Source organism: Rhynchophorus ferrugineus, unplaced genomic scaffold (genome assembly GCF_030347505.1).
Source record: "Rhynchophorus ferrugineus isolate W39M unplaced genomic scaffold, kcgeb_rfMv2 rfM3, whole genome shotgun sequence".
NCBI lineage: Eukaryota > Metazoa > Arthropoda > Insecta > Coleoptera > Curculionidae > Rhynchophorus > Rhynchophorus ferrugineus.
The window spans coordinates 46077161-46100262 of NW_027472582.1; the positions used below are offsets into that span (position 1 = coordinate 46077161).

The 23102-nt window shown below is 31.7% G+C and overlaps 4 protein-coding genes across 10 annotated transcripts in view; 1 reads left to right on the forward strand and 3 right to left on the reverse strand.

Moving 5' to 3' along the window:
- The window catches only part of Fas2 (neural cell adhesion molecule fasciclin 2), a 528885-nt gene extending 514102 nt beyond the window's left edge, over positions 1-14783 (reverse strand). For all 3 annotated transcript variants that reach the window (XM_076401113.1, XM_076401112.1, XM_076401111.1), the window contains exon 1: positions 14575-14783. In XM_076401113.1, the coding sequence (XP_076257228.1) occupies positions 14575-14626 (52 nt within the window). In that variant the 5' untranslated portion in view covers positions 14627-14783. The remainder of the gene's footprint in view (positions 1-14574) is intronic.
- LOC143194390 (uncharacterized) lies at positions 1666-4241 on the reverse strand. The gene is made up of 2 exons (XM_076401114.1): positions 3736-4241; positions 1666-3633 (listed from the first exon to the last, which is right to left on the reverse strand). Exons 1-2 carry the CDS (start codon positions 4148-4150, stop codon positions 1691-1693), a joined length of 2358 nt encoding a protein of 785 aa, XP_076257229.1. The 5' UTR covers positions 4151-4241; the 3' UTR covers positions 1666-1690.
- Positions 14784-15888: 1105 nt separating the features above from the next.
- angel (protein) lies at positions 15889-18422 on the reverse strand. Of its 5 annotated transcripts, XM_076401118.1 has the most exons (8): positions 18043-18416; positions 17835-17985; positions 17324-17547; positions 17198-17264; positions 16829-17135; positions 16584-16768; positions 16219-16489; positions 15889-16166 (listed from the first exon to the last, which is right to left on the reverse strand). In XM_076401118.1, the coding sequence occupies exons 1-8, from the start codon at positions 18301-18303 to the stop codon at positions 16004-16006; spliced, it is 1629 nt and encodes a 542-aa protein (XP_076257233.1). In that variant the 5' UTR covers positions 18304-18416; the 3' UTR covers positions 15889-16003. The 5 variants fall into 5 exon arrangements, with proteins under 5 accessions (XP_076257233.1, XP_076257232.1, XP_076257234.1 ...); XM_076401117.1 differs by having other exon boundaries at positions 15890-16166; positions 17835-18414; XM_076401119.1 differs by lacking the exons at positions 17835-17985; positions 18043-18416 and adding an exon at positions 17596-17713 and having other exon boundaries at positions 15891-16166.
- Positions 18423-18857: 435 nt separating this feature from the next.
- LOC143194395 (calcineurin subunit B type 2) lies at positions 18858-20972 on the forward strand. Its single transcript, XM_076401122.1, has 5 exons — positions 18858-18980; positions 19163-19202; positions 19366-19542; positions 19600-19721; positions 19779-20972. Exons 1-5 carry the CDS (start codon positions 18978-18980, stop codon positions 19947-19949), a joined length of 513 nt encoding a protein of 170 aa, XP_076257237.1. The 5' UTR covers positions 18858-18977; the 3' UTR covers positions 19950-20972.
- Positions 20973-23102: the final 2130 nt, after the last annotated feature.

Below are 23102 nucleotides of genomic sequence, written 5' to 3' on the forward strand. Positions count from 1 at the left end.
TTGCGCGATTATTAGTTGAATGTCGCGCTCGCGCTTCACGCGAATCAAATATAAATTATTTTTTCACTAATCACGAACTAAACAAACACTAACTAACTAAACACTCTGCACAAAACACGATATACGAATTTGTTTCGTGTATCACTTGACAATTCATCTGTCATCTGTCAAAAGTCATCTGTAACAGACAACTTTTTTTTTTAAATTTGATATGACTTGAACTCAAATCCTTTTAAGCCGTACAAATTGTTTTATTTATTTAAAATTTGAATTAAATTTTAAACAAATAAAAAATTTTAAATAAATAAAACAATTCGTACGGATTAAAAGGATTTGAGTTCAAGTCATATCAAATTAAAAAAAAAAAGTTGTCTGTTACAGATGACTTTTGACAGATGACAGATGAATTGTCAACTGATACACGAAACAAATTCAAACAAAAAGGGCTATTTTTAGGGTTTTTCCAGCAATAATTCTAATTTTTCTCGCCGTAAAAACCATCCCTGAACTTCAACGAACATTTTAAAAAAAGATTTGGCCAAATTGGTCCAGGCGTTGTTGAGTTATGCGCTTAGGAACATATTTTGCGATTCATTTTTATATATAAGACTAGCTGACTCGACAGACTTCGTCCTGTCAAAAAGATTTGTAATGTGGCAGTTTTTGTGCCTACGTATTTTAAAAAATTCTCCTGAACAGAACCATCACCCTGGTGATAGGGCGTTGTGAATAAAAAATAATTAAATAAAACATATATAAGGATTGAAAAGTAAGTAATCGCTTTATTGTTAATCATGTGAATCATAATTATTATTATTATTATCATTATATTGCTTTGTGGTATACGATGTTTTTTGTTTGATTACCTGGCGCATAGATAAACAAATCTGATGGTTTTCCAACACGGGAACAGGCAACATACAATTGACCATGTGAGAAACATGGGTTTTCTAGATTAATACCACAAACACTTAATGATTACCCCTGGGACTTGTTTATAGTCATAGCAAAAGCAAGCCGTCAACATGTCTATAGGAAATTTGCCATTACCAATGTCAATGAGTTGTTTAGAGAATATGTTTCCAGATTGGTCATTTTGCAACTCGACACGCATATTCTTGCTTAAATGAAGTACTTTAACATGTTTCCACAAATTGGAGGACTTTAGACATGCATTGAGTTCATCAGCTGGCGTTGATCGTGGAATCACTGGCAATGTTTGACGAAAATCTCCTGCTAATAAAATCATTGCACCACCAAATCGGTTATTATTGCTACGTAGATCTTTTAAGGTTCTGTCTAAAGCCTCCAAAGATTTTTTATGTGCCATCGTGCATTCATCCCAAACAATCAATTTACATTGCTGCAAAACCTTTGCCATTGCAGAGTTCTTCGAAACGTTGCAGGTTGGAGTTTCATTGCTTTGCATATTTAATGGCAATTTTAGTGCTGAATGGGCTGTTCGACCACCTTCAAGCAAAGTTGCTGCGATTCCCGACGAAGCGAGTGCAAGTGCAATTTTATTTTGTGAGCGAATTGTTGCTAATATTAATGAAATAAAAAAAGTTTTTCCTGTACCACCAGGTGCATCTAAGAAATAAATCCCTCCAGTTTCATCATTTGTTACTTTCATAAGAGTTTCAAATACATACTTCTGTTGTTCATTTAACAGTGGAAGATTTGTTTGAATTTATTCTTTCAAAGCGTTGAGATCATACAGTCTTTCTCGATGCAACTCTTGGTTAAAAGCGTCATGCATTGGACGATTGGGCGCGGTCAGGCCTAATTGAATTAATAGTTTGTTTGACATTATCAAGCACATGTCCTCAATTGAAATCAATACTTCATTGTAAATTTCTTCACTGATTTGTATATTTGGATTTCCCATTCTATTCCGTATTTGATACAAAATATCATCACACATATAATCTTTGTACTTCATCCACAAATCAATTGGGTTTGATGGGAAGCATGTAGATATGATTATAGAAAACAATGTTCGTATTTGATGAGTGTGTGATGATATTACAGCATCATTGAGAGTTTGATCCCAATGAGCGTCATTTTCAAGCAATTGCAAACGTTGACAGGCTTCTCTGTAGGATCCACACAATTCACCATCAACAGTTCGTAACTGTTGGAATGATGTTGGGCCACGTACATTGACTAATAGCAGTCGTAAATAAAAACATTCATCATTGCTTGGATGTACTGAATACATCCGGCCAATCGCATCGGTGGAATATACATCTGTATATCCTGGAACTGGTTTTCCTTGTTTCCGTCGTATAAATCTCCTTGAGGATTGATTCCAGGTATAATATTTTGGCATTTCAGAATATAGCAATGTTTGTGCGAAATCATCGTTTTGGCATGTCTCAAAAAAACTGGTTAATGTAGTAGATGGTGGCTGAGCAGCTCTTTGTACTGCGTTCTGTGCTGTAAAATACACTCTTTGTCCATTTTCTAAATGCACAGCTAAGTGAACAACAGAAGGGTGTCTCTCATGAATAGGAAAAGAAAATATTCGCCAAACTGCTTCATTACTACTGACATAGCGGCCCATTTGGTATTGGGTAACTTCATCATTAGAATTCTCTGCACCAATTCCAATCACAGCCATATCACTCCCTTTGGTTACATATTTGCAAATGTATTTAATCGATTTCACTGAATGGCAAGATTCAACGTTGATGTGTGCTTTGAATGTCTTTGATAAAATGGGTGAATATGGAACAATCCAACGATTATCTATTTCAATATCTTGTTGATTTAATTTGACAATTGTTGATTTTCCATTGTCTGCTGTCGATCTGCGACGATACAATGGATAACCGTCATTACCAGTAATTGTTTCCGATATTAATGTCCGTGGATATCGTTTTGAACATTTACCATCCATCATACACGGTGAATTTTGATTAAGAGTTCCACAGGGACCATGTATCATGTTTTTGATAACTACCTCATGCAATCCAGGATCTACTTGTACATTAGGGATTTCAGCTGATATCACTGCATCAACTTCATTTGGCCTTATCTTTTCAACCAACCAAATCAAAATGTGTGCATGTGGCAATCCTCGTTTCTGCCACTCCACAGAATACATCCAGCAGCGTGTCTCACCAAATACATTATGTTTTACGATGAAATTCATTAAAGATTTCAACTTTTGTCTAAAGACTCTGGCTGTAATATCATGACGATAAATGGATGATTTCCCAGGTAATAACTCCTGCTTAATTTCTATCCATTGCGGATTGCATGTAAATGTGATGAACAAATCTGCTGTACCATAATGACGAACATACGACATGGCATCTTGAGCATATTCGTGCATATGCCGAGGGCTTCCGATGTATGTTGCTGGAAGAATAGTCATCCGACCGACATTCTGTGCATTTCCATCAGTATTAATCGCATCTCGAAGGTGAATATACTCTTCAGATCGGAGTTTGGTTTGATTCAACCTGATGAATGTTAATCTCTCCGTTTCAATTTTAACATACATGTCATCAACATATTTGTGATATAATCGCCGACATTTCAATATGTGATTATCTGCATTTTCCCGAATCATTAGGCGGTATGAATAATAGTTCATTGAACTGACTTTTTTGTTGGTTTCAGAACCTGTAAACAGATTTTGTTTTAATAACATTCAAATATAAAATTAAAATACATAATATAGTGACTGAGATATTATCGCCATAGCTAAACTAATATTTTAGTTACCTGTAATGGGATTTATCATTTTTATTGATAAATCGTAGCCATCTTCACCTTGCCAAAATATAATGGGATATTGCAGTGCATCATATGAGCGGTGTGTTTCCTTTATAGGTTGTAATTGAAAATTCCGACGATGTAAAACAATATCACGGGATTCCAAGTTTTCTCCAACTACAACGATAGCAACTTCATCAATAGTTGGTGCATTAAAACGTCTTGTATGTTGACCTGCAGGTGTTTTATCAGCTCTGATTACAATTTTGTGATTATCGGATGGCATCAGATCCAGGGCAGTTTTAAACAATATAATCAATTGATTGTGTTGATGAAATAAAGTTTGTAATTGTTCTACAATAGACCTTTTTACTAAATTGTTATGTGCACAACGCAGATCAATTTCTTGTGGTGAATTGCCCATAAAATAAATTTGCAGGAATTTGTTGTCGCTATCTGACACTGGTAACAGTGAACCTGCTCTGTGATATATTTGCCCTTGTATCTGTAAATAAAAAAAATATTATGGTGTGGTATAAATTAATGGATTGTCAATGATCAAACTTAAATAATATTTGATCTTAAAAAGTATATATTTAGTTTTAACTAATATCTATCAAATATAAAATATAATAAAAGTGTCACTGAAACTGAATCACCATATAATATGATGACTAAGTGATATATTTCGTAATGATTAAGAAATTGAAGATTAGTAACACATCTTAACTTTGGTGACAGAAAATTTTGTTCGCTAAAATAATTATGAGTAACTGCTATAATACATACCTTGAAAGTTGGCATAAAATTTTCCCGAACTGCATTTGTTGCCCCAAATGAAGTCATTTGAAAGCAATTGTTATATTGTTGAATATGTGTCAAAAAGTGTATAGAATCTGTTCCTATTCCTGAAACCAATGAGTACAATGGTTCTGGTGGTGGATCCAATTGTATCAATTTCACTTTACCATTTGCGCAACACAATCCATTGGCATCGTTTTTGTATTTTAATGCCTTACAGTGTGAGCAAACCAAGTTCATAGAACCAATAACAACACATTGGTAGTTACTGTAGTCAATTGACACATCGTAACTGAAAGCAGCTGGATTCAAACTTGCGCGATTATTAGTTGAATGTCGCGCTCGCGCTTCACGCGTTTGTGATATCCGAATTCTTTCACGTTCATTTCCGTCGTCACGTTCTTGTGCAGTACGATTAGATCGGTAATTAGCTTGGTTTATAGCATTTCTGGTTCTTCTACCTAAATTGCTTCGTCTTATAGGAGGCATATCAAATATAAATTATTTTTTCACTAATCACGAACTAAACAAACACTAACTAACTAAACACTCTGCACAAAACACGATATACGAATTTGTTTCGTGTATCACTTGACAATTCATCTGTCATCTGTCAAAAGTCATCTGTAACAGACAACTTTTTTTTTTAAATTTGATATGACTTGAACTCAAATCCTTTTAAGCCGTACGAATTGTTTTATTTATTTAAAATTTGAATTAAATTTTAAACAAATAAAAAATTTTAAATAAATAAAACAATTCGTACGGATTAAAAGGATTTGAGTTCAAGTCATATCAAATTTAAAAAAAAAAAGTTGTCTGTTACAGATGACTTTTGACAGATGACAGATGAATTGTCAACTGATACACGAAACAAATTCAAACAAAAAGGGCTATTTTTAGGGTTTTTCCAGCAATAATTCTAATTTTTCTCGCCGTAAAAACCATCCCTGAACTTCAACGAACATTTTAAAAAAAGATTTGGCCAAATTGGTCCAGGCGTTGTTGAGTTATGCGCTTAGGAACATATTTTGCGATTCATTTTTATATATAAGATTACAATGGGAGGAAATAAAGAACGATTAGAGGTGATTTGACAAATGTTCTAACCAAACCAAACTAGAACAATAAGTCGTTGCCCCGCCAGGAATCAAACCCGCGACCTCCGCGTATGAACTGAGTGCTCTAACCACTACATCATAGAGGCGGTGGCCTGGAATATTTCTATGTCTTCTGATATGATATAGTTAGTTCTTAAAAAGAAAACTGAACGTCTTTTGCACTGAACGGCTTTGGTAAGCAAACCCTTATTAAAAACTCCCCAAAAACACCTAAAGAGTATAGCGGTCCGTTCCCTGTACTCATCGTCAGCTTACCTAAATAACTTCAAAATATGCAATTAGTCTATACGTCCCCATAATATTTAAAGAAATATCCTTTAACTCCTAACCGTTGAGGAGTAGTGTCTTCTGTCACATCAGCTCAGTAATAACATTAAACCCAAATATCTGATTATTTTAGAAATAAACTATATGAAAACATTGTGCGCAACTTTTTAAATTTGAGGGTTTCCCTCGATTTCCCCGGATTCCACCATCAGATCCTGACTTGGTTCCAATGGGACTACCTCGGAAGTGCAGTCTTTCGAATAAAAAAGAAATTTTGAAAATCGGCCCACAATTGATGCAGAAATTGGTGAACATACATTAAAAAAATATATACAGTGGAACATAAAACCCTCCTTTTTTTGAAGTCGGTTAAAAATCAAACACAATTCCTCTTGATAAATAAGTTTAAAATTTAATGCATAAAAAATGTTCACACAAAACGTATTCTGTGTTACGCATCAACTTATATATTTCTCTGAAACCAGACGAAAATTTCTGGAATCCTCTCAAATTCTCCGATAATAACGGATCGCGTTCGTGCCCTTCCCAGATCGGATACGGCGATCGGATTTTCCGGGGCTTCCTCAAAGCGGACTGCGAGAAAGGCGGCGGCGTATATCGCGTTTCAAACGTATATACGCGTATAAAAAAAGAACACCAAATAAAATTATTATAATCGAAATGGGTGTGTGGATAGAGGGATCAAATACACTTCCGCATTTATTGATCCTTCCGCCCTTCTTTTTTGTTCCTTGATATCCATCACTCATGTCATCTCGATGACATACACAGTGGCTTTTTACCCACACCCTGACCTCCCCGATTTTAACTGATATGTGCATGGGCTCTGTGGAAGCTTAGAGTAAAGGCTACAGTATTATTTTAATAAAAAATATCATCATATATCATATATCAATCATATATGAAACATTATATTTGATTTTACATAAATATCCTGGATGAGTAGCCAAAATTCGACCACAAAACTATGGTCATATAACTCTCCTCAGTTATCTACAACTATTCCTCAACTGTCACATTACTACATAAATAATAATCAATACATATTGATAACAATCTAATTGGTATATTAGAATTGCGTTCAAGAATGACTTTCAGTTAGATGGATTTTCTAAAATAGGAAATTATTCTAACCACTTTTTGACCAATATTAAAAAATGTACCAGAAATAAGTTAACAAAATCTTAAAGTGGCAGATACAATAACAGCTGTTACCACTACCAGATACAAATAATCAATTCTTACAAATTTGTGTTAAAAGCAATCCGGATGCGGAAATATAGGCACTGTACTAAAAATCCAACAATGAAGCGAATTGAAGTCATAATATCGTTATCAGACCTGGCAAAACACTTGCCCATAAATACCCTAGGAGGTTCAATTCACCGACAATCGACGTGCCTATTGTAATTTGTAAGATAGATGTAGGTGATATGAAGTTCATCGGTCAAATAATATTTATCTGGAATTAAAAACTATGATCAATAATAATTTTCAATTGTTTATCGAATCAATCTGACCGATATATATTATGTACTGTAAGATTTACAGCAAATCTTACTCTCTGATAAAACAAAGGATGCAATAAGCATCAAAGAATTTAGAGCTATAATGTGTTCAATAAAACAGGGAACTCACGTCATCCAAATTTATGACGCTAAAATGTCGCAATGTTGCCACATCAACTTTAGTTCTGTTTCATTTTGGGTTTGATATATAACAAAATTATAATCTAAACAATGTAACATTCTTGTAAATTGTAATTGTTAATCCATAATATTCTCGTTTTAATCAACAAATCTGTTTGTTGTGTGATCTGTTTCGCAGTCTATTTCTGACTCTGACTAACTAACGGCTTCGGTATTTTCGTTCAGAGTAATAATAAGCAGCGATTTGAAGTTTATTAAAACAAGCAAAGCACCAAAACGTTTACTAGTATATTACCTGTTATTATAACCAATTATTTCTTGAAGAAATTTTCAGAGGTTTGACAACCAGGTGAATTTTGAACTGATTCGGTTACATATTCAAACGTGTCAGACAGCATTGTATCTCTTTTTAACTAGAATAAAATGAGAATGAAAATATTGTCTGATTTTAAAACGAATTTACAAATTGCGATAGGCGATACATTCGACATCATGATGACGTGATTTCACTATTATTTTGAATAGACTATATTTCTAAAAATAGGGAATTGTCTTCTCGGGGTATTATAGACTGGTATAGATATTGCTTCAGTTCACTAAGCATCACTAGTTACACATTAACTAGGATTTTCTGAAATTGAAGAGACAGTCGGAATTGACAACCTTACCAAAACTAAATGGCAAATTGACCGTGAATAAACCGTAAAATATAATTTGTTAAAAATGTGTAAGAGTAAATTTAATCATGGTAATATATTCAACCGCAAAATTTTTAACTTTTCATTTTTTAGTCGGAAAAAATCTGCTTTTATACCTTTTCGAATTTTGGAATCGATATACCGTTAAACACATCCATACATTGAATTAATAACATTGATATATCAATATTTAACAGGTAATCACCATAGGGATCATGTTTATACATTTCTACAATACATAAGATCGATCGAGAATATACCCACATGTTAAATCTGGCGACTGATATCCTGGTCGTTCAAAAAACAAGACAGTATATGAAACTGATATATGTAATGATTAAGATGACTAGACATAGTGGTTTCCTTTATATTCATTATTATTCGTTCATTATTTGAGATATCGATCCAATAAGGCACCTAAGGTTCTAACTTCTACCTAAGTAAAATAAAAGTGTTTGTTTTTAAACACTACAAATTTCATAATTGGCACAGTCGGTAGGATTCCGAAGAGATCATAAAACTAGTCTCTTATCTTAGTAGAAATCAACTTTCTTACCAAGATTTTTTAACCGATTATTAAGAAAACAGGTTGACGTTGGATTGGCAATTGTTCCGTGGCAACTACTCGAATCATTCCTTGGTATAAAGTAATTTCGGGCTAAAAAATCGCAATTGAAGCTGTAACGTTACAAATATGGTTTTAAATTACTGGCAGACCCGTGGCGGTCACAGAAAAATCGAATTCCAACGAGACAAGAAAATGTTGTTACAAGTGTTAACCAAATCCCCTCATGATTAGATTACAAAAAGTTAATATCAAATACCTGGTTGCTTGTACATCTAATAGTTCGATGGACTATACTTCTCCACGTTAAGGATAACTGATAAGTATCTGATTGAGCAATATAATTTTATCAAGTTCTTACAGACTACCACATGCGCGTTATGGCAAACATTTCAAACAGTACTTACGCAGAAATGATATATGAACCCAAATGTTGTTACTGAGGTAAAGTAAAGTAAAAGAAACTAAGCAACGGTCAAGTTTAAGAACGTATAAGTGAACTGTATATGTTAGAGCATGTTTAAACACAGATTTTGTAAATTACTTGACGAAGAATTGCATTTGCACATGCTTATAAGTTTATGGCTCTTATTAAAATAAACTTAAAAATTATAATTTGTTTATGTGTAATTTATAATTTGTGTTTCACAGAGCTGTATAGTTTTAAAAAAATCCTCTTAAAAGACATTGATCATCACATGTATCTAATTTAGACATTTTCAAGTAATAGCTATCAACTATATAAAATTAAGATTTTGGTGGCCTTGTAAAATATATTTCTGGTTTGCTATCGATACAAAATTTTTTGTCTTAGCAAATAAAGGGGATTTTATTTCAATATTACTATTGTCACAGTTCCCAACTGGCGATTGTGCTATTGTTGGATACTCTTTAGCGTTATTACTTGGACTTATTACTTTTCATACCCATTATTATACTGATAGGATTTCATAATAAGGTTGAAAAAAATCATTATACAACCAAACACATATAAGTATATATTCATAATATTTATAAATATATTCATGAAGAACTTTAAGTAATTAATAACGACCTTCATACAAATTATTTTGACCATATAAGTAACAACACCAGAATTATGTTCTGTTCTTCGTTTTAGTCCTATCCCCAGTAATTATTGTATGTTTAATACATCAAATAATAACAGAAAAAAAATTAATTAAAATGAAATTAATTACGTCTTATATTAGATATGCTTAGTACAATATTAATTTATAAAATTAATTTTTTACCATTATTCAGATACACTTCAATCAATAAATAAGCCGGGGGAATGTGGAATAAATACATTAGTATGTATTTCCCAAATGCGATTAAAAAAAGTTTTATCACTTAAACATGCTGCTCAACCGTATAACTTGCTATAATGATTTGACATCAATTACTTAGTAACGGTAAATATCCACCGCCAGAACAACATATCACCCATTAAAAAACCCAACAGATTTCCACGAAGATTGGCATGTACGTTTTTTCACGTTTGGACAGCTGCTTCAATGAAATTATTTATCTTATCACTGAGATAAAAATTGATACAGTACATACACTAAACTTAAAATATAACAGAGTACAACCACCGTGAGACATCGCTTTGAATTGCAATTGATTGCGTTTTGAGTCAACAGTAGACAGTAGAGATGTCGACGCTGGAGAGAATATCGATATTTCTTTGCAACAGTCAATAATTGTTTGAAAATCCGGGAGGGGGATCCTGCATAAAAGCTCGATTTTTCTTTAAAAAAATTGACAACGGGGCAAAAAATACCGATAAATATAAATATCGATATATCATCAGGCATTCGTAGCAGAGAAACCTGAAAACTGAATGTATAACACTTGCATTGTTCCTACTATTAATTTTGTTTAAGAAAACGAATGAATTTTTAACCAACTTCAAAAAAGGAGGAGGTTCTATGTTCGACTGTGTACATAATATTTTTTTTAATGTATGTTCGCCGATTTCTCCGTCAATTATGGACCGATTTTCGAAATTCTTTTTTTTATATCAAAGAATTAAGAGTGAATTTCCGAGGTGCTCCCATTGGATCCAAGTCAGAATCTGATGGGTGGAAGGAAGGAAACCCTCAAAATTCAAAGGCACATACAAAATTTTCACATAATTTTTTATCTAAAATGATCAGATACTTGTGTATAATGTTATTGCTGAACTGATGTGACGGAAGACCGGAGATCGTTCTATGCAAAAGCCGTTCTCTTTGCTTTCTACACACTAACCATATCATAGGGGAAGCCGTAGAAATATTGCAGGCACTGGTTCTATGGTGTAGTGGTTAGAGCGTTCAGCCCACACGAGAAGGTCGCGGGTTCTATTCCCGGCGGTGAAAACCACTTTTTTTTTGTTCTAGCATGGTTATTAGAACATTTCTCAACTATCTTACGTTAGGTAGCGGACCCCGGGGCCTGAAGCGTTCTTTATTTTCAATCATTGTTTATTTATTCCTATTTTCCTCATAGGGGCTGCACCTTTACCTCATACCGCCTACACATTTCAATACTTAATAAAACAACTGCGTAATTTATTGAGTAAATATCTAATACTTAAAAGACAAAATATAATTATTTAACACCATTATTAAACATTATTGTTGTCTATAGTCGCTACAATATTTCAGTGTAATTAAGCTACAATAGTTAATATACCACTTTTTTTTGTTATGGCCTAAAAACAGGCGGTGGAATGCATGACGCACACCTGGTCGCGGAGACTTGATCTGGAGTGATGAGTTGGACCGGGTTATGTGGGACTGCCTCTGGGCTTACCAATACACTAAACCGAAACCGCCTCACAGGGGTCAAGACCGCTACTGCTACTGCATTAAATTTGGGGATATGGCACCCACTGATCGGGCAGCCCATATTGGGCACGAGGACCCGGCGATTCTATTGATTCGCGAACCTGAGTTAACACACAACTGGATACTGTTGTATGGGGACAAAAGTTATAACTGTAGCGACGGATGAGGTCGTTTCAGCCTGGAAAAGGAGGAAGTTTAGCGGTGACGCGGTGCTAAACGAATATACCATTATATGAGAAAAAGTTTTCACGTTTCTAAATTTTACTTTCCCTTCTTAGAAATGTTATCAAACCACACCCTTCTCAATAAACCTCGTTTTACGTCTCTACGTAAATTTGTAAGCTACTGGATCAGGGACCTAGTCGAACACAACAAGTTGTAATGAACTACGGAGATTTTTCAAAAAAAATCGTGTCATATGATTAAAAGCATGAGTGAAATCAAAATCGAAAATATTTTATACAGAGCCATAGTGTACGCTTTCCTCACAGAGATTGGATTGAGGCGAAATAACTGTTCTGAAAATTACCTGGAATAACATTTTAGAATTGTATATATGCCAATATACAGACCATAAGAAAACCAAAATGGCCGAGGAATCTATTTTTTCCGAAGTCTGTTGAATCTGAATTTTTTAGAAACATATTAATTGCATTAAACTGTGATGCTATAATCATTAGGTGCTTGCATGTATTTTGATCATCGATATCGGCCGATGAAAATGAGAAGTATCAAGTAACTGTTACATTCTATGGTTTTGACATTTTATATAATTCTGTATTAAATTACAATTACCCATGATAGTTATTCAGTGTATACAAGCGCTAATTATGGAAATATTGCTCAATATTGTACGATTGTTGTAGTAGCAATCAAATAACAAATATCGGATTTGGTTTCAGCTCAAAGAGTTTTCAGACAGATTTGGGATTGAGGAATCAAGTGTTTCCAGGTGTTTACTTACAATGCGAAAGATCTAAAAGGGCAGAAGATTGATTGACCGAACATTTTTTATATTTTTTCAAAAATATAAAATAAATAATAAAATTTTGCTATTTAATTTTAATGGTTTGTGACTTTTTAAAGGTTTGCTAAAAATATGGCTTTTTAAATATTTCAAAAATATCGATAGCAGTGATGATGATATTTCTATAAAGTTTATGCCAAGTGAATATGATAAGAAAAACTACAGTAATCTTAATTTCTGAAGCTGATAAATTCTGATACATTAATCATAAAGTATACACAAAAGATCAAATTGGTAACATAAAGGATAAACTCAAAATTTATGAAAAAATATTTATTAACAATTCATATAGACTAAGGAATTTGCTTACTATAATAAGTTTATTCAAATACAGAATATACTATATAAGTTTATCTCATTCTTATGAATTATGAAGAACTACTATATAAAAATGTTAATTATTTTGTTCGGATTATAATAAACTGTTTGAACTGACAAAATTATAATTTGACACATATGTTAAAAATTTAAAAATATACATATATATTATTTATTATATTATTATTTATATTATTTAATATATTTATATTATTTAAAAAGGCATGTGGTTAATGTGAAAATTAACATATATCAACATCTCAAAAATAATTACAGAGCCACCCTATTACCTGATTAAACACATATAGAAAGTTATCAATCACAAATAACAAATAAAATCGTCAAACAATAAATCATTAATTAAATATACCTGATCTTTGTCGTGCAGAATTCGATTTGTTAAATTAAGTGAAATTAGTTTCTTTTACTCATTCACAAACTAAGTTATATTAAGGTATACGGTATAATATAGTTTGGACTAAAGTATGTGTTATATTTTAGTTAAAGATATGTGTTACAAAAAGCACCAGAAAATTTGCAGAAAACCATTTTCAGAAAAACAGAAAGTTACTGTCTTTCATAAAATTTTTCATTTCATAAAAAAATGTTCAAGTAATTTTGAAATTCAATTTGAATACAAAATTTAACAAAAACCGCCGATCAGGCTGAAATACGAAGAAATAATTTGTTAATTAACAAAATCATAATGATATGGTGTACAACAAAAAGCAACATGTTACAAGTAACAAACTTAATGAAAAGAGAAAATGAATTGAGAATTACGCTTTAGGATTGAGAATGTATTTGAATCACTCCAGACAGTGCGTGCTATGAAACAATCAGCATCAATTATCTAACGCACAAAAGACTGATCGCACGGTGTCAAAGTTTTCCTATTCGAACATCCCCAAAACTTTTAATGAACCTCTTCTATTGTGAACAGAACATACTGGTAAGATCGTAATCTCGACAAATATCAATAAAGTTTAAAATAAAATGAAATTAATTATATATTAATTACAACTCGATTATGTTTTAATCATAAAACACAAATCAACAACTTCTCCAAATTAAATGCTCAAATACAAAAAAAAATATCCTGTATATTATAATCACAAAAGTATTTATATTTTAATATTTTTTATTAAAATATTTATGTATTAAATTAATACATAAATTAATATACAGAAAATGAAAAAAAGCATTTTCCTTACTTTTTAAACACTATTTTCCTGCAGTTTGTTTTAAAACTATTTTTTGAATGTACTTTATTCCTACTATTAATTTATTATATTAAGTATGTTTATACAACAATGAATGTTTATTTTAACAAATATAGCTTTTTATCGGGATCACCATTATCTTATCTACAATTAATACTAGAATTTATATAAAAAGGTAAAATATCAGGCAATGTATTGGTTTGAACATTTTTAACCCACACAAACAGATAACTACTAAATAACTTGCAAATATCTTCGAAAATTTGAGGTTAGAGCACAGGTAATCTTGTCAGGTAACATAATGTAAACGATTAGACTCACCTGTTAATACAATCGCCGACAACAAAAGCCAGGGCCAGCCCAACGAACACATCTTTCACTCCGGCAAATTTCGACGAAAAATGTTTATTTCAATTTTATCAAATCGGAAAAACTTTCTACGGGGAAAAGTTTACGAAACACTCGCCAAAGACTGAAAGACCGACGCCTACAGCAGGAGACATACAACGCTCGACGGTTCGTGAACGACTAACCGATTGTATTTCCGCGGAGCAACCTGTTTGATAGGATTGGGAGTTGCCGCTAGAATGAGGGGTTTATAAAAACATTTTCATGTTTTGGGAGTTTATATATTGTTTTTATTAGTAAATGAGGAACCTAAGTATAAGACCTGATTTGTTACTGTTCTCAAATGTCAAGAAATTGACTATAGCTGTATTTTTTCCAAACAAGTATTTGTATTGAGCATGTAGTAATACGCCTTTTTACCAACCTGGTAATTAAAATAAATTAATTAATTGAAAGATTATATTTTTTAAATTAAATAATTGTATAATATTTTGAATAAATTATAAAATAAAATACTATAACATCATGTTAATAGTATAAACCATATAAAGTTATTTTAATATTTTACATTACTCACTACCGGGAACGTTATAGATTCCAATCCTACTGGGATAATTGTTCTTCATTCGTTCAGGTTTTGAGATTCAACTGAAACTACACCCATTTGTTAGAATGGAATTGAATAGTATTGTCTTGAAAATATTTATTCATTATAAAATTAATACTAAATGAATAAACAATATAGATATATATTATTTATTTCAAAATAATTTCTGGATAATGATATTTTCTTAAAGTTAAATATTAAAAACTCCATTATATTACCGAAGATGTCATATATACTAAAAAGTTTAATTAACATTTATGAAATAAAGATTATTTTGCAAATGCAATGCTCTAACACTGCTGAGTTAAATTTGTTTGATCTTTATATTCATTATTATTGGAACAAGGGTTTTGGCATGGTGATATAGATATTTATTAAAGTTATATTATATTAAGCTAAATTAAACTTTTAGCTAGGCTTAATGCATTTTGTAATATAAGAATAAGAAATATAAGGTCAATTTGCAAAAATAAACTAAACTCGGGTAGGAAACCAAAACCATATCATATAGATTCCATTATAAATATTTTCTTACATTGCTAGAAAGCGCCATCTAGACGTCAATTATTGAACGCACTACAATAGCGCCATCTCAAGACCAAAATGGCAAATAGCTATTAAAATTAATAGTCCCAGGCAAGCTTCATGAATAGAATAGATTTGATTTCTAGACACATCTTTTTTCTTAATAAATTTATTATAACTCAAGAGTTTTTATATACAATATATTTTAATAATAAAACTATGAATAAAATAATTTATTCAGGTCTGGTCACTTCGGTTGTTATGAGCTGTTTAAACCACTAGTTTAAAAATGGCCATCAAACATAAATGATCTGAACCCAGTATATTATTCGGAATTTTCATGTTACCGAGTTCATTTTGTCTCGGTAGACGGTATCGAGAAATTAACTGCAAGCCATGATCATCTTTCTGTTTCCGCCCTACTTTCTTACCGCTAAAATTGATAAATTGTAACGGCACAAATCATAATTTCAATAACACCTCACCTGTAAAATATAAAATCTACGGTTAACCATTTGTCATGATATGTAGTTGCTTCCTGATTGTTTAGTGATCCGTGATTATAAACTGATTTGAAAGTAAACAAATGCGATATAGTGCCAGAACAAAATAATTCAGGGTTTTGTACTACTTCAGTATTAACTTTCTTGACGCACTTCTCGCTATTGTGTAATTTAATAAGACAAGCTTCATCTAACCTGGATACTAACTGATTCTTATTTCTTTGTTGAATTAAAGCAGCATGCTGACATTTATCTGCAAACAAAATTAGGAAGACATCTTAATAATATAAAAATTATAGCACAATTAATACTAACTGTACATGATAAAAAATAAGGTTTCAAAATACCTGTTACTTCCAATTTGGACGGAATTAAGATATTTCCATGACAATTCCTATTTGAGTCATCCAAGCACCTTGCCGATAAATGTGTATATTTAAAGACACCCTCAGTTATAAAACGATATACTGCAGAGTCTACTGTCGAGTTAAAATCGCCTGTAATTATTATGGGAAGATATTCATCAATATCTCTGCAATTTTTTCAATTCACATTTTTGTTACAAAACTTTTTATATATTCTCATTACTCACCCAACTTTTTTCACAAAACTCAACCTTTCTATTTCTGTCAGCAATAGTTGTGTTTGGGCCAGACGCACATCTTGTCTTTTTATGTTATACAACAAGTGTGTCGTCGCTACAATAAATTCTTTTTTTGGATGACTCCTCGGGTTAAACTTAGCAACTATAGCCACATTATCTCTGTTTAGAACATCAACATTGGGCTGGAAAAACTCTACTGTTTCATATTCCACCAAATTAAATTTCTTTGTTTGATAATATATGGCACAACCATCAGTACGAAAACCAGTTCTTTTTTTAAATAAACCCTTGTATCCTTCATAATTAAAGATGTTTAAACCACATTAATACGAAAAGTAAATGTGTAAATGCTCTTACCTAATCCCTCAAATTTACTGTAATATTCTGACAAATGGGATTCTTGTACTTCTTGTAAACACATGATCTAAAAATTACACAATTAATAATGTAATTAAGAAATTTACTATAAATGAATTTCATTACATCAGGCAATGTACTACATATTTCTTGAAATAAGTTGCTCCACCTAGTTCTCCATTTCAGCGACCCAGGATTATGATACTTATACAAATATGGATGTCCTTCCAATAAATCCTGTGCTAATACATTGTAAGACATTAATCTGAATACAACACCAGTGTGTGATGCTTGATTTGATTGGTTTTCAGCAACTTGTTCCCAAACTCTTTGTGATAGCACATTCAATACTACAAAAAAAAATTATTAAATAAGAAAATATTAAAATTAAACCGCACCCCAAGCATTTCCCATTTTGTTGTTCACCCACTCGTTTAACTTGTTAACATTACAATAACATAGAGAAAGTTATAATATTAGTGCGTAGAAGATAAGATAAAATATACAATAGAAGGATTAAAACATTTAACAAAACTTATATAATATATATATATATATATATATATATATATATATATATATATATATATATATATATATATATATATATATATAATTTACTTAAGCAGAAACTCGCCTTTTGAGTGTACATTATGGTTCCTAGTAATACTATCAGCACTATTGCTTCTTTTTATATAATTTCTTCTTTGACAATAATTACTTTGTACACAATTATTCATTTGCCCTCCATTATAAAAGATACCTTGTTGATTGTGCGACATATTATACTGTGGTAATTGGTATACTTGATTATTAAAATCGGGCAAATAATTGTAATAATTTACCCCAGTATTATAAAAATATGGCTCATAATTTACCATATTACTCTGACAGTAATGTAATCCATCTGTCTGGTAACGACACAACTCTGCTGAATTTAAAGTTTCTACGCTTGTTGATCTTCGCAAACCACCTCTAATATTGGAGTGAATTTGCCAGACACCAGTCGCACCACCATTATTTAACATACTTGAGTAATTTTTAACTAAAGTCAAATTCAAGCAAAAATTGTTTAAAACAAAAATACACCTTGTATGTTTAAACATGAAATAATTTCATATATTCAATAACATTTATTGGTAGTTTCTTTTAAAAAAACTTTAAATTTTAATTTTTATATATTAACAAAAATTAAGGTTCATTGTCGTTTGTTTTTAGATAAGAAGCAAAAATGACATTTAACAGCCTGACATTTTTTAAATGAACTTATATATTAATATATAAGAATTAATACAAGATGTAAGCAATATTACTACTAATTTTATATTAACATAATGATATTCTAATAAAGACCGGGATATAATTGAAAAATTTATTTCAAGAGTTACTATACAGCTAACATACAGTAATCTGTATATTGTGCCCGTCAATAAATTGACCTTGAAATATTTCGATTATGTTTTTGCGGTATTGCCAGTTGATAGTTTTCGTAGCAGAAAATAATAATACCTATATTTTATATTTCAAAATAGCTAAAAATAAGTCTGTCAATTGGTGCTTATTTGCATAAATTATATTATTTCTACAAACTGGATTTATTTCTCAGTTGTAGTAAAAATATATAAATGGTTTTGTCTAGTTATAACCTTTATATATTTTTCCATTTTTTAAAATTGGCAACAAGGAATGGCTGTTTTTTGGTAAAATTTGACATTTAATTGAAGTAGTGAGGCTGATTAAATTATTTTGTCAATAAAAACAAGAATAAAAGGCTCTAGCCATGGTAAATATCTCTTAAAATAATATTTTAAAGCATTAAGAACTTTTAAGTTAGTATTTATAGTATTGTTTATCTTCGGTCTGGTCAAATTTTGGCATTGTGACTTTAGGGCAGGCCCATTTCTTACATTTATTGCTTTTATAATATGGAGATTAGTTTTTTAACTTAAATATTCTTTTTTGTAGGGTAACGAAAGTTCCCTACCCATGGAGCTGTGCTCTAACTGTAAGTAAAATTATTAATATTTATTATATATATATATATATATATATATATATATATATATATATATATATATATATATATATATATATTTATATATAGGTATATGAATTTTATTGCATTATTTATATTATTTTAATTATTTATACTAATTTGTATTAATTAGTTGATGCTGATGAAATTCGACGTCTAGGAAAACGCTTTAGAAAACTAGACTTGGATAATTCAGGGGCTCTGAGCATTGATGAATTTATGTCTTTGCCAGAACTACAACAAAATCCATTGGTACAACGTGTTATTGACATATTTGATGCTGATGGTAATGGTGAAGTTGACTTTAAAGGTAACATAATTTTATAGTTTTTAGATGTCACAAATTTTATATTCCTATGTGTTACAGAATTTATACAAGGTGTATCCCAGTTTAGCGTGAAAGGTGATAAACTATCCAAATTAAGATTTGCTTTTCGCATATATGATATGGACAATGATGGATATATATCCAATGGAGAATTGTTTCAGGTTGTTTTGTAGTTTATATTTCATATATATTTATTTTCATATTTTGTCTAATTGTAGGTGTTAAAGATGATGGTTGGAAATAATTTGAAGGATACTCAACTGCAACAGATTGTTGACAAAACAATTCTCTTTGCTGACAAAGATGAGGATGGAAAAATCTCATTTGAGGAATTTTGTAATGTGGTTGGAAATACTGACATCCACAAGAAAATGGTAGTGGATGTCTAGAAAATGACATAATGTTCTTACTCCCTATAGAATTAAATTAGTATATATTTAATTATCTTTAACTTTGAAAGAAAATCGGTGTATGTTTAGTCCCATCACAGCTTCTTACCTTCCACTTCATTAAATGTATGTCATTTAGAGTCGTGTTAGAGCATTGGTGAATAATTGCAGTTCATTCATCATATATTAAGTTCTACCTTTAAGGTCTGAACTGTTGCGGAACAAAAGGAACTAGGAATTATTCACCAGTTAGTTAATTCGCGATAAATTAAATTTTAGGGTATAAACAAAATATGTCTTTGTAGAGTAATGAGGATATCTCACATTGTAAAAAATGTTTATGCAGCTCTTTGCAATGTAAAGCTTGATCGTTTATCTATTTATTATTAAAGGGTAAAAAAAGTAAAAAAGAAAAAAGCTTATACATAATAAAAAAAAGGTTGTTCTTTATAATTCTAGGTGTTGTGTGTTGTAGCTTTAAGGAATATATATTATCTCGCGATTTCCTTATTCCAATGCTTGAAAAGGTAATGGAAGTTTTTTATGTTTGTTGTTGATTTTTTTGCAGGATAACAATGTGGCCCTGGTAGGCTGCTGTCTAGTTTTTAGTAGGTGAGTCTAGGGGCGTGACATTGTGCCTACCAATCCACGCACAGGTGAGTCGCATATCTGAAGCATGCGAACTAAAAGCACGGAAAACGCACCGAAATCATTGCTTTACGATGGAAAAAGACGGAAGGCAATCTGGAAAAAATTAACGTTGGCCAACAACTTTTCACATTTCCTTCCTTCAAATAAGATTTCGTTGCGTTCTCGACTTACGCATGCCAGCGCGACGGATCTGTGCGCATTGGCGTCGTTCAGTGTACATTTCTCGATTCTTACATGACTCCTTACGAAAACAAACTGTCTATGTAACAATTGTTTGCTTGTAGTTGGAGAGTTATTTATTCCAGTATAATGTTAATGAAAATGCGTGATTATATGTTTATGTTGTTCAATAAATAATTATTTACCTCTCTAGCTTGGTGTTTAATTTATTCAAAAATAGATTGAATAGCAAATTATAGATAAACTGTACCAATCGACAGTAGTAATTAAGTATTACAAAGATTAAACCAGAAACTGTTAGAAATAATTAGTGAACTTGTATACTTGTTGCTTGTTCTACCATCGCTTAGACAAGGTCCGTCACAAAATATCGTGGAGACACCAAGAAAATTAAGAGAAGAGTATTTCACCGACGAGGACCAACTAGAACAAGAGGTAAGCGAACAACCCGAATGGACAGAAATGAAGAATTCGAAATGACACCTCCGCTAGTAAGAAATTATCACACAGAACGTCAGAAGAAAAAGATGCAAGAAGATAAAATTCCTCTGCCTCCCCTGGTTAAGGTAAACAATATTGATAATTTTAATCAATGCAGAACACAGATAAAAGGAGGGGACGAACTCAGTGCAGTTCAAAGCTCTGTCAAATAATGACATAATGACCCTAACCCTCAAAAGATGCGTGTATAAATTTGACAGCTGTCGGATCATTAGTCTGTGAATTAGTTTTTTTAATCGCTACGCTATAAGCCCCGAGGGGATCTGATTGGCTGACCTCGTTTCTATGGTACCTTTGTTGTTTATTTATTTTGAGCGCAATTTTCAGTATGGCTTACATATGGAATAGTGCGTTCGGAGATTAAATTATTAGTTCATTAGTATATATAAGTCGGTAGTACAAAAAGTAAAGTGAATTGAAGTGTTGTATACCCGGATGTACAGATAGTAAAGAAATGCAGAATCGTTTTCGTTCGAAGAAGTATTTGGCTCTCATTAAAAAATGGTTGATAATGTTTAAAATCTCAAACCGATTGTGTGTAATTATTCAAATAAATATATTTGCTTAAGGCTACTTAACCAAGATAGTTTGTTTCGGGTCTAGCTCATGGATTCAGGAATATACATCCTCGGCTAGTATGTTTTAGAAATCATTTGAAGCGCTGAACATAAATTAATTTTTTCATATCATTGCCCTTTAGATAATTGTGAAGAGGATAAACATGAGGGCTCTAAATATTTATATTCTATAATAACCAGGGATGACATAAAATACTGTCAGTAGGTCTTTGAGCTATCTCTTTTATTTTATTTAGCGATTTTGCCACGTCTGATAAACCCTATTAAATTGATGACACTAAACAAATATGAAAAAGGAAAAAGACGGAAGAGAATTTTTATTTGCAATGTACCAAACTTTAAGTAAACTTAAATTTAAAGTTTATTACATTTATTATATATATTGATATTTTACAGATATATTTATTTATATTTAATAAATTTATTTCTGAAAAACATTGTTTTTATTTAAATTTCATTGGCCAATTAAATATGACGCCAAGGCTATCACGTGCCAAATGTTACTAATGAGCCAATCAAATGTCTTCATAGTAAAATGTCTCTCTTACAGGTGCCTATAATGGAGATTTAAATTGACCAATCAAATAACTTGAAAGGGCAATTATGGCGCCCTCTGGATGTTGGGCAAAGCAAAACTTTGCGCCAGAGTCCCCTATTGAGTTACATCTCTATTACTCTATGATTATAGCATTTTGAGTGAAGCAATTTTTGTTATTGTCAAAAAAAAATGGATAAAAATGAATTTAACGAGTTGATAAAATATTAATTTTTGAATGGAAAAATGCCAGTTGACGCAAAAACTTGGCTTGATTCCGAGTTTCTGAACACTGGCCCAAGAAAATCAACCATCATGGATCATGCTAGGTTTAGACGTGGTGAAATGAGCACCGAAGACGGTGAATGCAGTGCACACCCAAAAGAGGATGTTACCGACGGAAACATTAAAAATATCCACAAAATAATTTGGAATGACCATAAATTGAAATTGAATGAAATAACAGATATTCTAAAGATATCCACTGCACGTGTATATCATAGCATTCACACATATTTGGGTATGAGAAAGCTCTGTGTAAAGTGGGTGCCACGCGAGCTCCCTTTTGACCAAAAACAACGACGAGTTGATGATTCGGAGAAGTGTTTGAAGATGATCAAGCGTAATAAACCCAAGTTTTTGCGTGGATATGTGACAATGGATGAAACATGGGTCTATCATATCACTCCGAAGTCCAATCGACCATCA